General features: G+C 38.5%; 2 protein-coding genes across 2 annotated transcripts; one reads left to right on the forward strand and one right to left on the reverse strand.

The window, feature by feature from the left end:
- Window positions 1-2,666: 2,666 nt before the first annotated feature.
- LOC114253322 (INO80 complex subunit C) lies at window positions 2,667-5,541 on the forward strand. The gene is made up of 2 exons (XM_028188158.2): window positions 2,667-2,830; window positions 3,033-5,541. The coding sequence occupies exons 1-2, from the start codon at window positions 2,683-2,685 to the stop codon at window positions 3,230-3,232; spliced, it is 348 nt and encodes a 115-aa protein (XP_028043959.1). The 5' UTR covers window positions 2,667-2,682; the 3' UTR covers window positions 3,233-5,541.
- Window positions 5,531-7,119, reverse strand: U3-55K (U3 small nuclear riboprotein factor 55K). The gene has a single exon (XM_028188157.2). The coding sequence runs from the start codon at window positions 6,893-6,895 to the stop codon at window positions 5,549-5,551; it is 1,347 nt and encodes a 448-aa protein (XP_028043958.2). The 5' UTR covers window positions 6,896-7,119; the 3' UTR covers window positions 5,531-5,548.
- Window positions 7,120-16,276: the final 9,157 nt, after the last annotated feature.

Raw genomic sequence — 16,276 nt, forward strand, 5'->3', positions numbered from 1 at the left:
TTGTAATTTAAATAGTTACAATTTATTCGATGAAAGGGGGAATACCCCGAATTTGTCCGATATACCAAAAACGTTCTAGAGTACTGAAAAACGTGAATTCTACTAAAATGTACCAAATAATTTTTGCTTAATAAATTCTGTTGCCAGTACTTCAAAATCTACCAAAAAAGTAGAAATCTACTAAATCTGGTCACGCTGCCAAGCATAGTTTTTTGTTGTTTGATTCTTTCATTAGACAGGTATAGGGAACAGACTACAAAGCCCAATTTTTTTGGTCAATTTATGTAGCAACCCGATTTCAGTAGAAACAGGAGAAACTTATTTAAATTTATTCGATTCAGTTCCTATTCACTTTTCATACACCACAAAGCTTCAGCCTTCTAAATTCTTTGTTTCTCCAATGAAAGAATAAAACAAGCAGTAAAATATTGTGAAACCACAATATATGTATGCCTATCAAAGTTTGTTGGTTTTTTTTAATGAATCAAAGGCTGAAGTTATTAATAAGGTTTTCCTAAACATTGCTCAAGATTACAATATAATATTTAGTTGAGCGAGCAACTTGTATCGGCTGCAAAAAATGATGTCAACGAAATTAATTTTCAAATTCAAAATGAGATAACTGGCTTGATGACATACAAATTAATTCGAGGGGTGAAAGGCTATTTGGTTTAAGCAACATTTTGCTTAATACGAGAAATTTATCTTTGTAATTAAAAGTGCGATTTATTTGATATTAGCATCAACAGCTCGATGTTTTTAATTGAACTTCAATTCAAATAGCTGAACTTTTTTTTTTTATTACGATTTTTTTCCAAATTTTAAACTTTTAATGGCTCTCCTGTAAAGTTACAAAAATGTCGCTTAAATGAAATAGCCTTTCACTCCTCGAATGGATTCCGTGCCATCATAACCAAGATAATATTATCAAATATCCAACGGAATTCTTAAATTCCCTGGAATTATCTATTCATTAGTAATTAACTGCAATGCGATCGGTAATAATTATGTTGCGAAATATAAACCAGTCACATCTTTGTAACTGCACCCGATTTAATCCGAATGAACAACGTGAATGAAGTTCGAAAGGGAAGCACAAAGGTGAAGACTTTTTAATTGCACAGATTCTTTTGATTCCGAATGACATGCCATTCGACTTTAAGCGTTTACAATTTCCAGTGTGAATAGCATTTGCAATATCGATAAATAAATCTCGAGGTTAGTTGCCATGTGTTTGTGGCATAAAACATGAAAATTCTTTTTTTCACATGGTTGTATATCGCCTGTTCCCGTGTTGGCATACCAACAAACTTATTTATCTACGTATCAGAAAATGGAACTATGGAGGATAGAAATAAGTAGCTCTATTTCAGTGTATTAAAAAAGTTGCCGCAAAAAAGTGTACAAAAAGCCGCTGAAAGGGAGCCTGTTGGACGTTTAAATTTGAGGGGACTGGGTTCTGGAGTTGAGGGGCTATTTAAAACCACTCTGCTTCATGGTTAATATATATTGCAAACACTTTGTACACTATTACGCCATTACAATATTTTATTTTATAAAACCCTAAGATGTTGCAGTGTCCGTGTCTAGATGAGAAGTCCATCGTCATCACTGAAGACAAGACAATCATCTGCTTTAAACATTTAAATAAACATTTCAATATTCGAAAACTGTTACTTCACATGTGTAAATTATTACACATTTTTTTTTTTTTTTTTATGATTTAAAGTTTACTGGTGGCCCGAAGGCCTTTCCAGTTTCACCAGGACTGGTGGGCGAGCAAAGGCTCAGCCAAGAGGGGTGGGATTTGCTAACAACTGCCCGAGCGCCTCCGAAGGAGACCTAACAACTCAAGAGCAATTCTTTCGCGAATGAATCTACTACCGGATCGGAATCGCGACCCGCTGAGAAGATCCGGCGAGAAACTCAGCGGGCTGATGCATGGGTTAGGTTGCACGTCGACCTCTTTCTCGAGTTCGACGAGTACGGTTACCGGGGATTATTACACATACAAACTTCGGAGCCAATAAAGGTGCCGCCATATTAGCAAGGGGAAGGATTTTAAAAACAGCACTATAAACTACCACACTTCACTTCACTGCCTAGAAATGCTTTAAATTAATATAATTTGTACTTCCCACACTAGAGCTATTTCGGTGACTTTTCCAACAATAACTTACTGTTTATAGGTGGTCACTTTTTCAACTTGTCTCCATAATAATATATAAAACGAAGAATACTGCATAATATACTCGTAGTATTATAATATAAAACACTACATATGTTTTGATTAATATATTTTGATTATTTCAACCAATTCGAATACAAGATTCAAAGTTATGACAGCTCAACGTCTATCGGGTCAGCTAATAGGTAGTCTACATGATAAATCTAAAAGCTGTTTTCCATTGGAAAACTACCATTAAGTAATGGTTAATTACAGAGCATAATGCGACTCAGTGACGCACAATGCCGAATTATGCTGAAGCTTAGTTGAGCATTATGCCGCATAATGCGCTCTTGTGCTGTAATTGGAAAACGGCCTGTATGTATTTAAAGATTAGTCCATAAGTCTATTATCTATATGGCTTAAAAGTCTCGTTACCAGGCCATAAAAAAAGAAAAAAATCTATTATCTATGGGTTGCTATAAATTGTTAACATAGATTATACACTTGTTAACATGTCTAATGAATTAGAGAAATATTATTGTTTCAAGAGAGAAAACAAATTCATTGTAAAAAGTGGTTCTAAAAAACGTATGTGGAGATCTTTAAAACAAATCTTAACAGCCGATCGTGCATTACCATGGCCAAATGAAGCAGTTTTATGTTAGTATGAAAATTTATTATTTTTTCCTTTGGCTCTTACCTGTCTTCATCCAAATCCTTCTTGAGGGTCCGATTAAATTTAGTTTATTGTTAATAATTATATTAAGATAGAAGTTAGCACTAAAATTTAAACAATAAAACAAGAAAATTACGTTGAGGCCGATGATACTTTACACACTTATTTATTGTAATTTGTTTACAGATTATTCAATAAATGCTCCGCCAACATTCAAACCTATTAAAAAATATTCAGACATATCAGGATTACCAGCACCATATATGGATAGACACTCAAAACTTTATTTTTCTAATGCTGAAGAGTTTGCAACAGTCAGGAACCTTCCAATGGACATAACAGCAGGATATTTACAACTCAGAGGAGCAAACACTATCGTGGGATAAGGTGCATGATTCTATATGCAGTTAATACCTATTTGTTAAAGAAGCATATTGATTACCATAATTAAATAAAGGAAGTAATAGCTTTAATAGTGTAATTTATATAATTAACTAATATGTAATAAGTTAGGTAGTTAGGTAGCTAGCATATAATCACTATATCACTTTATACCACATTATATCACTTGGATCCCACTAGCAATATTATTAAAATAAGCTTACTGTTCTAAACAACATTCAGTTTGTCCATATACAGAATAAACACTTCCATGTCATCACTATATTTTCTTTTGTTAGGTTTTAATAAAAAAATTTTTGGGAAATGTGAATAATGAATAAAATAAAATACTTTGGCATTGACATGACAATTAAGAAATCTGGTTACATGGTACTAATTAAAAGTAAAATTTCAATTGTATTTAAAAAAATAATTGACTATTTAGACACCGAAAATCAGATGAACATCATTGATATGTAGTTATAGTAATCGGCAAACTTCTTGAGCAAATGACCTTGACTGCGCAGAACCGAATTTTAGATCACTTTGGTGGTGAGGGTGAGGCGCGACGGCAGGGGAAATCGAATCGAGCGCGTTATTGGTAGATCAGTCGAACCTTGCGTCCCGCACCGCGCCCTCATTCCGCTTGCTCCCAAAAGTACGCTTGCGTACAGTGGAAAGTCTATCGTTATTAATCGTTAAGTTATTTGTTATAATTGCTTGTGGACTTTGTTGCCATTGCTATTTGTTGAGTGTTTGTTGATTTTTTATAAAACATACACTATGCCGTGACAAACTGGTGTAGTACTTAAAAGAAAGGGTAGAAAATTTGTGTACGACGTATATTGCTTCTTTATAAAACAGGGGAAGAATGATATGGAAAAATTAAAACAGACTTCGGAAGCAACAAAAACATCAGTGAGTACTGTTAGGTGCATTATTAACGAAGCTAAAGGCTCTGGCTTGCTCGCCGTGTTTCGGACTCCGGGTAAGAAAAGATCAGGGAAGAAGAAAGTTACCGGAATGGATAGTTTCGTTCAATCTGTAATAAAAAGATGTAATCATAATAACTACATAACAAGCAGCGAAACTCCGTACCGTAGAAAGGCTTCGAAAAATTTAAAGAAGATATAAATTTTAATGGCTCGGAATGAAGCTTACGACGAATTATGAAAGAGCTAGGCTTCAGATGGAAAAAAAGAACAGAAAATAATCGGAACCTGGTAAATGAAAAAAGTAACATTCGATTACTACGAATCGAATATCTTCAAAAAATAATTAATTATAGACAAAAAAGAAGACCGAATCGACCGAGTTGTAAACTACGCCGATGAGCCCTATGTCGACTCATCACGATGATAGCGACTCGGGTGATGAAAACAGTGATGATGATGATGGTCAAGATTATGATAACGAAAAAAAATTACAAATACCAGCTTCGCTTCAACTGAACCAAGACCTGGCAACAGCTCTAGTTTTGACTTAATAGAAGGAATATCTATTTTACCCCAAGATTGAATTACTACAATTACTAACCTATATGTTTTGTTGATGTTCTAATAAATATATAAATAAATACATATGTTGATTTTAATAATTTAATAGCATTATGACGCAGAGTAAGTAATGTTTTTGCACGTGAGTGTACCATGCGCAAATTTACCCCCACTACGTCAACAAATGCTCAAGAAGTTTGCCGGTTATTATACATAGCATGGGCTCAAAATTGCTATTGAAACATTGATGTGTTTTTATGTGCTCTCTTATAATAAATGTGACACACAAACTTTGTAGCTAATCTGAAGTAATATTAGAACTTATACACCACAAAGGAAATATTCAACTTTTGGTGATATAGAATTGCTGTGATAATCTACTTTCAATGTTTTATTTAATTTAAATTTACTGTACTAACAGTTACATGTATTAACTAATTTAAATTTACAGTCAAGTGTGCAGGTAAGAAAATAAGACAGCTTTTATTAGACAGCCCATAGACATCTACAATGTAAATGCCGCAATCCACCTGTCACAGAATCATAAACCAGAAATAGGCAAGGTGGTGGTACCTACCAGTGAGGACTCAAGAGGTCCTACCACCAGTACTAAATATAAATAAAATAAATATTGTTATTAATGGTGAGACTTGATACAATGTTTATACAGATATTTTTATTTATGAGAAGCTCATTATAGTTCAAACTGGGACCGCATGGAAAAAAACTTGGGAGTTGTATAGGACAATATTGATTAAGTTAACTGGTACATAATAAATATAGTTACGTTTTGAAGAATAAACAGAATTAGATGCTTATTTAAGTTTATTTTATTTTAAAATTAACAATTGCAAGACCATTTTTGACAGATGACAACTTAAACCACCTCCCAGCTTTGTGTTCTTGTCCCACTGCCACATATAATTGATTACCATCGCAAGTAAACTGCATACAGTTAACACAACCGTTTATTTCTATACTGAACAAAGGCTGCACTTTCTTATAAGAGTCATAAATTTTCCACAGTCTGATTTGATTGTCCCAAGATCCAGATGCAAAAATATCTGAATTTAATAAAGTTGCAAGGCTAGTGATCCACCTGGGAACATCATTTTCAGTGCCATGGGCCTCTGGGACTATATATAATGGTTTTTTCTTCAAGACACTCCATAGGCAAATGGAACCATTATCACTACCAGACACAAAATGTTCTTCATCCAAAAGTTTCACTTCATCAAGACTACCTACAGGGCCATTGAATATTAGCTGTGATTCCTCTACTATTTTCCATATTCTAATTGTACTATCCCTGCCACCAGATGTTATTGCTCTCTCCCTTGTCAATGCATCAATGGATGATATTGGAGTTTGATGACCAAAAAGTGTTTCCACATAAGACATTTCATCTAATGACCAAATTTTTACAGAGCGATCTTTACTAGCAGAGTACATGTCATGTGTATTCTTTCTAAAAACTAGACCTATGATAGAATCTTTGTGTCCTTTAAATGTGTGTATATGCTTAAAGGTTATTGGGTCCCAAATTTGAATGTTGGACGACTCGTCGGATGATGCGAGATATTTTGAATCTGTTGATATAGCTAAACTAGTAATGCCACCTTTTAAGAAATTCGAGTGGGTTTTATATGTTAATGTACCAACTTTTCTCTTTTCTTTGATGCTCCATTTAACAATCGTGCTACATTTACTGCCTGTAAATACTAAGGTACTATCATTACTGATACAAACACATGTGAGAGTAAGTCGATGTTCTTTAGCTCGTATGACTTTGACATCGCTGTCAGTAGGTGCCTGATATCTATCAGCAAGTTCCAATTTAAGTTTCCCTCTCTGTTCAAGATAATCTCTTTGTAAACGTTTTTGGACTGCATCATCGATCTCCTTTTCTTCGGCTCGTTTAGCTTCTTCTTTCTCAATTTCCTCTAAGTATTTTTTAGCTAACCTTAATTTCTTTTCCTCCACTGTCTCATGATCACTTTCAGATTCTTCTGCATCTGAAAATTTCTTTAAATCTAAGTCACTATCGGACGATTCGTGTCCGTTTTCTAGGTTAGGAAGTGTCGATTTCTTCACAGGTTTATTTTTTATTTTTTCTCCTTTTCTTTTTTGAACTTGTCTAGATTTGCCTTTGAGGAAGAACGAAGACGACATTTCAAAGGTTTTTAATGAACTTTTGATTTAAAAAACACGACACTATCAAAACACACTGTTCCTTTCCTGTCGTGTATATTACATTGTGTGTTATCTATGCATTTATCATAAATAATAATAGTTCCATTTTTACTACAAGAAAGGCGAAGGTGTCGTACCATACAGCATAATCTTTAATTTTCTTTTATGAAAAATATGGAGCTAAATGATATTGATGAAACATGAAGATGATTTACTTGAGACTAATCAATGGGGTTGGCAACTGTCAAAATGGCGCTGGTGTGCATTGTTCCCATAACATTCAATATTTGTATTGGAATTTTTGATTAAAAATTATTTTAAGCACAATGACGCGTTGTTTTGTACCAATATGCTCAGAAATTGGAGTACATCAATTCCCGAAGGACAAGAAAATTAGAAGACTGTGGTTAAAGGCCATTTGACGCGAAAAAAGTACTCCCACAAAAAGTTCGAGGTTATGTCGTAAACACTTTGTGGAATCTGACTATGAAAACATTAGTAAATACACAGGTATGCTTCTTTCTGTCAAATATTTATAATGCATGACTAGGTGTAGCTCACATCTTTGTTCTCTTATTAAAAAAATCCAATAATAATTAGTTAGGCATACTAATAGTTGCTAACAAATTTTGCAAGTAGATTTATGCTGTAAGGAACCTTTTAACAAACACAAAATCAGACTGGAGGAAACACATTCCTCATGAGCTGTTGTTCATTATCAGCTGTTACTATTGAAAGTTCTATCTAAATCGCTGCATCCATTGCAATAACAAATATTTTGAAACTATGGTCAGGTTTCCTTGTGATAGTATATTTAAATGTTATTCTTTGTGTTGTAGGTGTCAAACATTAACATAAATATCTGAAGAAAGGTGCTGTACCATCTATATTTTCATGGAATATGAAACCAGTTTCTGAAGAAACAAAAAGTAGAGAAGTTACTTATGTAATATTAGAGAAGGAATTGTCAATAAAAATAATTAAAAATATTCCTGATTTTTTATTTCGACAAGTGTGTGTAGTTATAATACAGATGCTTTTCATACAATGCTTCTTTGAAAATATTTTCATAAAAGATATCTAATTTATTTAACATATTATTTATAAAATTATTGTCTTTTTCAACATAAATCACTTTGATGTCCTTGTAGGTGTAAATGACCAAGTTGCAGTATGTTTTGCCTGAGCAGTATAACTGTCCTTGGATTTGATAATAATATGGGCAGGTTTTTTTTTGAGACAATATCCCGTTACATTGTTCTAAGTAAGGCACCGTTGTTATATTTATTTCATGTTTTCTGCTAGCGTATGGACATTTCACTTCAATTATAGCTTCTTCGCCCAACATACCATCAGGAGATGCAGCAAGATATGGGCGCTCTTGGCTATTGAAAATGCCACATGGTTCCACTAGCAAATCATATATATTAGCATATTTTGCTAGAGCATTTTTTTCATTTTGTTTCAAAATTAAAATTTTGGTCATGTAGCTCTAATCTGAAAAAAGCAAAATAATACATTAGTTGGTAGGTACCTAATGTGTGTAATATGAGCAATTCTTTTTGCACATGCTACAAGGAATAAAGTTCCTAAGGTACACAATTTAATATTATTATTATAATAGCTACCGGCAACAGTTTGAGAGAAGTTTTCTAAGTTAAAATAAAACATCAACATTGTACCTTTCGACAAAATCCACTTTTTTTCCTCGTAAAGATGCACCACGTTTTCTCAACTCCTCCTTTAATTCTTTAACTATCCAGTTGGAATACATGTTGTAAAACTGTTTAGCACTACTTAGAAAGTAATAAGAACCGTATCAAAGTCACAAAATGCCGAAATATCACGAACGCAAAACACACAAAATGGCGGCTCTCTGTGACAAGGGAACAAGCTACGCTGGCGACATCTGAGAAAAGCTTTAACCGGCCAACCCCATTGGGTTGAAAATAAATGAAATAAGATGAGATTTGATGAAATGGAGTCTCAGTAAAATGATGGTTACTGAGATTTTTTGGAAGAAACGTCTAGTGGCTTTATTTAACTTTGCTAACCTTGTGCACTGTCACTGTAGCTAAAAAGTTGTTCATCATCAGCCCACACTTGTCCACTGCGGTCATAGACCTCTCCCAATCTACACCATTGAGCCTGCTCTTGGACTTTCTTCATCCACCTCTTGCCGGCAATCATTCGGAAGTCATCGCACCACCTAACCAAGGGGCATCCAACGCTACGTTTTCCGTTGTGCGGTCGAGAACCCATCTGCTACAGCGATCGTTCTTATACGTCACAGCTCACGAGGCTCAAACCTGACGACGTTGCTAACACGAACCCTAGTAAGAGCCGTGCTTCGCAGAATCTACCACCGGATCGGAAACGCGACCCACTGACAAGATCCGACGAAAAACTCAGTGAGCTGTGTCTGAGGGTTCATTTACTCGTCGAGCCCTTCGTCGCAAGCGATGGTTTCAACGAGAACGGTGACCGATGCTTGAGGTACCTAAAAGCACCGTTAGGGTCAATTCCCACTGAAAGAGCAGCGGCCGGCAGCGTCTTTTTGAGGCAAAATATTACAAACTATTTTGAATCTTATCTACGTGATTAAAAAGTTCATAGTCATTTGAAGGCAAAGGAGGGGTAGCGTGGCGTTGCGAGACTGCACGAGCCTTCTACCGACTAGTCAAAAGAGGCGCCGCGCGGCTGATCGCGGCGCAGCTAGCTGACGTGCGGCCGACCGCGGTGCAGCTGACAGACTCGCGGCTGCGCGAGAGCGACCATTTCATACCCGCCCGCCCTGCCGCTTGCGCATTTCGCGTCATTTTATTAGAGGGTATCTCGTTCTTCTTCTACAGCCAGTGCTATGATACATAAATCCACATCCACCATATTTATTGCTACACAACTTTCCTTGAGTGAAGTAGATCGCACACTAGTTTTCAAAGCTACCACGCGGAGGCTCATTGCGGCGCCTCGGGATGCCGCGCTGCCTCTCGCGGAGCCGCACTGCCCCGCGCGGCGCCACACTGCTCCTTGCGGCGCCGCGCTGTCACTTGCTCTTACGGCCGCTGCTCTTTCAGTGGGAATTGACCCTTAGTGGATCGGGAGGAACCGAAATGACGTGTTTGGAGCGACGTCGACCGCTTTCATCCAAATCCACCATATTTATTGCCACACAACTTTCCTTGAGTGAAGTAGATCGCACACTAGTTTTCAAAGCTACCACGCGGAGGCTCATTGCGGCGCCTCGGGATGCCGCGCTGCCTCTCGCGGCGCCGCACTGCCCCGCGCGGCGCCGCACTGCCCCGCGCGGCGCCACACTGCCCCGCGCGGCGCCACACTGCCCCGCGCGGCGCCACACTGCTCCTTGCGGCGCCGCGCTGTCACTTGCTCTTACGGCCGCTGCTCTTTCAGTGGGAATTGACCCTTAGTGGATCGGGAGGAACCGAAATGACGTGTTTGGAGCGACGTCGACTGCTTTCCATTCTTTCCGCAGGATCGGGAATGTAGTTACCGGCGGAATAACTTGGAATGATTTTAAGTGAGTGCGGGCCACGCGAGCGAACACTACACTTGCATAGGTCATGACGGGGCGTATGCAAGTTTTCAAGGCCGCTCGCGACACCGCGGTCTTAATAATAACCAATTCTATCATGTTCACTCCAAACACACGAGTATCATTGCCGAATGAAGAAACTAAACTAGTCAAGAGACTAGACGCGTGCAGTCTGGAGGCATGCATCGCTGCCATTCCGGTGTGACTCGGCCCTAAGGTAGCTGTTCGGAACCGCAGTAAAAAGTTTAGTTGCAAAGCTGTCATTTATATTTTTATAATTTTTAAATTTTGTTTCTAAAGTCAGTAAGAATAAACTGTCAGCCATGAAAGTTGCATGATAATTTAATTTAATTTTATTGTAAAAATCTTCCTCCTAACAAATCCAAAGAAAATATAATTATCTAAATAAGAAACCGTCCGCTACATGGTCCATCGAGCCGAGATACCCAGGAAATAAGGGAAGTGATCAAAGTTTGATATTCAGGACATATTAGTGATGTGTAACCCATTACTCTGTTTTTTGTTTAGATTATTTATATTTATCATATTACAAGCTGGGTTAACTATGTGGTTTGTTTAATGTGTTTTTGTTGGCATTTTTTTGGTAATAGTCTATGTCTTTCACACTTGTAAAATTATAATTTTTATTTATTAATTATAGGTGCGTACATAATAGTGTGAATGTATAGTTCATTTTAGTTGTCATTATAGTTCATTATTTCAATTGTAACTTCGATCAATGCCAGATTAACTAGCCCGCTTCTGCCCAAATACTTCCAAAATGAGTGAGAAAGAAGAAAAGGAGTTAGTTAAAAAACGAGCTAGTCTAAAAGGCCGATTGACTACATTCAGAAAGTACATCGAGGAATTGAGCGGTACGTTGAATCAGCAACAAGTAAATGAATTGCAATTAAGAATCGGTAAGATCGAATTATTATTTGAACAATATGACGTAGTACAAACTAAAATAGAATGCCTCGCTGAAGATTTCAGCTCGCAAAGCACAGAGAGAGAAGATTTCGAATCAATTTATTACAAATCCCTTTCACAGGCTCAGGAGATTCTTTCTCGTAATTCTAAATTGTTACAAACCGAAGTGCATAGTTTTGAGGGTTGCTCTCATGTGAGTAATCATAGCCTGGTTAAATTGCCTACCATTAGTCTACCCAAATTTAATGGTTCATATAACAACTGGCTGGAATTTCATGACACCTTCAGTAGTCTTATACATTCGAACGAGGCGATAGGAGAAATTAATAAATTCCACTACCTCAGGGCCTCGCTAGAAGGCTCTGCTGCTGTACTGCTTCAGGAGATTCAGTTCTCTGCCAGCAGCTATTCTGTGGCGTGGAAGCTGTTATGTGAGAGGTACGATAATAAGCGCCTATTAATTCAAACACATGTTAATAATTTATTTAATATAGACGCAATAAAGAGTGAATCTTCGTTTAATTTAAGACGTTTCATAGATCAGCTGAATAAAAGCCTGAGAGCTTTGGAGTCGCTGGGCGAACCGACTGATCATTGGGACACTCTTCTCATCCACATGATGAGTCGTAAAATCGAACAGAAGACGCTGCGTGAATGGGAAGAGTGCAAAGGTCGTCTTGATAAAGAAAAACCCATTTCTTTGTCCATATTTCTCGATTTCATTCGTAACCGGGCCGATCTATTAGAAACGATGGAATTTACTCGCCCTAACCTTCCTCACACACAAGTTCAGCCACCACAGTCACCTAAAGGTCAGAAAATTAAAACATTAGTTTCTGTCTCCGGAACGCAGCTGTCGTCGAGTGGCGGCGCTAGTATTATTTCTGGTTCCGGTACAACATCGTGCCCACACTGTAAGGGTGAGCATTATCTTTATAATTGCGATAAATTTCTGAGCCTTAATAGTGAGCAGAGATGGGAATTAATTCCTCAGTTCAAGGTGTGTTACAACTGCTTTCGTAGTGGTCACTATTCGAATCGCTGCAAAAAAGGTGGTTGTACTTTATGTAAGCGTAGGCATAATACGCTGCTGCACACCTATTCTAATAATAAACAGAGAATTAATCAGCCCGCTCCTAGGCATGACACTACGGCAATCGCCTCCGCCATCCAGCCTGAACCTCCTGGTAACCACGGCCTAACGTTAGCCACGTATTCTGCCGCCGCACCTTCAGAGATTAGTAAAGATGGTATATTTGCGACGGCTCTCGTTAAAGTTGTCGATAGTAATGGTCACGAGCACATCATACGTGCTCTTCTGGATTGTGCGAGTTCGTCTTGCATAATTAGTGAGAAAACGGGTCGCTTATTGAATGCCAAGTATATTGATATAGATAAACCTATTTTCGGCATCGATAAGACTAGAACGAACACTTCAAAAATGTGTTATGTTTCTTTCAGTTCACGCACTGAAAATTATTCCAAATGTCTTCTTTGTTATGTATTGCCGTCCATAACTGACGACGTGCCTTGCCATTCATTTGATGTTTCGCATTTAAATATTCCCGCTAATATTATTTTAGCCGATCCCCAATTTTATAAGGCGTCAGAAATTGACATGATAATTGGATCTAATGTCTTTTGGGATCTGCTCGGGACACGAAAGATCAATCTGGGAGATAACATCTCGATCCTCTGGGAAACTCGACTTGGCTGGTTGGTGGTTTCCGGGGATCTAAGTGATGGTCATGGATATGCTCCCCTAATGTGCAACTTTACAAAACTTGCAGACATTTCTCAAGATCTTGATCTCGGCGTTAATGACACTCAGAACTTGCTGTCGCGGTTCTGGCAGCCGAAGGAAGTCGGCCTTAAGTCATCATACTCCGAGGAGGAACGAAAATGTTTAGAACATTTCGTTAAAAATACGAAACGTCTAGCTGATGGTTGTTTTCGTGTGCGTGTACCCTTAAAACAATCTGCGGACTGCTTAAGTAACGGACAACTCTAGTTACCTTGCCGTAATGTCTTAAGCAGATCGGCCTTGAATGCAGTGACAAGAACATCTCAGAGATCATCATTCACGACTTCTACGTGAATGATCTCCTCACGGGGTCTTACTCATTTCAGGAGGCGTTGGCATTAAGAAAAAAGTTGCCGCAGAGCTTGCCTCCGCCAGGATGCCTCTGCGCAAGTGGAAGTCCAACGATCCTCTACTCTGTCTTACCGGTGATCCGTGCGACGATAGTTCGTCCCTCAGTTTAAATATCGGATCCCTTGAGTCGTGTAAGACATTAGGCCTCAATTGGCAGACAGCCACAGATGAGCTTTCTTTCTCTGTCGATTCGTGTGAAGCCTCGCCTTCTACGAAACGCTCTATGCTTTCGGTCACTGCACGCATTTTTGATCCCATGGGGTTAGTTTCTCCCTGCATTATTCCTATTAAAATACTATTGCAGCGGCTATGGGTTCATAAGTTATCATGGGACGAACAGCTCCCATTTGAAATAGCCAAAATTTGGGCTAATTTAATTAAAAGCCTTCCGCTTTTAAATAATTTGCGCATCCCTCGCCTTATTGTTTGCGAGGCTTATACTTACGCGGATCTCCACATTTTTACAGATGCGTCACAAAGCGCCTATGGTGCTTGCCTTTATGCACGAAGCGCGAACGTGTATGGACGAATCAAGGTCTCGTTACTTATGGCCAAGAGTAAAGTGGCTCCATTAAAGCTAACGACGATCCCTCGGTTGGAGCTCTGCGGGGCTCTGGTAGGAGTGCGCCTCTATGAGAAGGCTATTGATTCACTCCGGGTTCAGGTCAGGCATACTACTTTTTGGACTGACTCGACGATTGTGTTAGGCTGGCTTAAAATGTTGCCTAGTAAATTACATGCAATACATGTATGCAGAAAGCTATATCCATAAATCAGTCATTTAAGCTCTAAAGAGTTACAGAACGCTTTGAACTTGATTATTAGGAAGCTCAGTCTGATTCGTTTGTCGAATACAAGCTCCTAACTCAGGGACATTCGTTATCTCCTAAAAGTCCCCTCAACAAGTTCAATGTCTTCCTTGATGACGCTCAAATTATGCGTGTTGGTGGCAAGTTTGGAAACGCGTCGGAGTTTTCGTATGAGAAAAAATATCCTATAATCCTACAGTCCACTCACATTCTCACAAAACTCGTTTTCAAGGCTGAACATATTAGGCTTATGCACGCTGGGCCCCAACTATTATTAGCTTCTATAAGAGAAGTCCACTGGCCTATTGGCGGTCGCAATTTGGCCAAGGCCACTTACCATAATTGTATAAGATGTATTCGCATGCGAGCACAAACAGTTACTCCTCTTATGGGAAATTTACCTGTGCACCGCCTCACTCCTGGTCGCCCGTTCGAGTGTGTAGGCATCGACTATGCTGGACCCATCTCGTCCGTTAACCGCCTTGGTCAAGGTTGTAGAATCGTTAAGGTCTCCATCGCGATTTTTGTATGTTTCAAAACAAAGGCGATCCATATAGAATTAGTAGGTGATTTAACCAGCAATAGTTTTCTCTCTGCGCTACGCCGGTTTGTATCACGGAGAGTTAAGCCTACTCATATATATTCGGACAATGGTACGTCATTCGTCGGTGCGTATAAATCGGTACATTCTTAAAATCCAATTGCAATTCTTTGCCTGATGCTTTGATCGAAGAAGGTATTAACTTCCACCTGTGTCTACCTTACTCTCCTCATTTTGGGGGTCTTTGGGAGGTGGGGGTTAAATCTATTAAATTCCATATGCACAGAGTATTGGGAAATTGTAATTTAACTTATGAGGAATTGATCACTGTCCTAACGCAAATCGAAGCAATATAGAATTCTCGGCCGCTGACTCCACTATCAAGCGATCCCGATGACATGATACCGCTTACTCCTGGGCATTTTCTCATTGGCCAACCCCTTACTGCAATGCCTGCTGCTGAGTACAAGGACTGCCGGCTAAGCCATCTCACCAGGTTCCAGCGGTTAGAGCTTAGTCCAGATAGTCAAAGGAATACATTAGTGAGCTGCAGCAAAGAACAAAATGGCGCACCAATCAGTCATCGCTGAAGCTTCACAGCCTGATTGTGGTGAAGGAAGACAATCTCCCGCCACTTAAATGGAGACTGGGCCGCATAGTAGCTGTCTATCCAGGGTCCGACGGAGTCAACCGGGTCGCAGACATTCGTACTTCAAGCGAAGTCATCAAGAGGTCGTTTAATAAGATTTGTCCCCTGATTGCGGATTAGTTTTGGGTTGAAAGGAAACCTTTCAACATCCGGGGGCATGTTCGGAACCGCAGTAAAAAGTTTAGTTGCAAAGCTGTCATTTATATTTTTATAATTTTTAAATTTTGTTTCTAAAGTCAGTAAGAATAAACTGTCAGCCATGAAAGTTGCATCATAATTTTATTTTATTTTATTGTAAAAATCTTCCTCCTCACAAATATAAATATCTAAATAAGAAACCGTCCGCTACAGTAGCCTACCGTAATACGGAGATTCTTAGCACACCTTGCTCTATCGTTACCGTGAGTAGGAATCTTGGAACCCGTAGCTTGCGACGAAAGGTTCGGCGAGCAAATTAACCCAGTTTGTCGCCGGATCGCGTTTCCGATCTGGTGGTAGTTTCTGCTCTTGCTAGGACTAGTGTTAGCAAATTCCTCAGGTAACAACAGGTAGAGAATCAATTTAATTACCTCATTTTTATATTTTAAGTAAGACACCGCAAGTCTAAATGTCGCTTAACTTCGAAGACAAATATGTGTATGTACAGTTCTAATTTTCATTTCCTTACATAACTTTTCTCCTTGAATCAAACTAGAGACGTTTTTATTATGAAAACAGTGTTAA

Source organism: Bombyx mandarina, chromosome 17 (assembly GCF_030267445.1).
Source record: "Bombyx mandarina strain Sakado chromosome 17, ASM3026744v2".
Taxonomy (NCBI): Eukaryota; Metazoa; Arthropoda; class Insecta; order Lepidoptera; family Bombycidae; genus Bombyx; species Bombyx mandarina.

Bases quoted from the DNA above. Each gene is read 5' to 3' on its own strand.
- LOC114253322 (XM_028188158.2), top strand. From the start codon at position 2,683: ATGTCTAATGAATTAGAGAAATATTATTGTTTCAAGAGAGAAAACAAA. The intron at 2,831-3,032 runs GTTAGTATGAAA...ATTTGTTTACAG, and splicing joins GCCAAATGAAGCAGTTTTAT to ATTATTCAATAAATGCTCCG.
- U3-55K (XM_028188157.2), bottom strand. From the start codon at position 6,895: ATGTCGTCTTCGTTCTTCCTCAAAGGCAAATCTAGACAAGTTCAAAAA.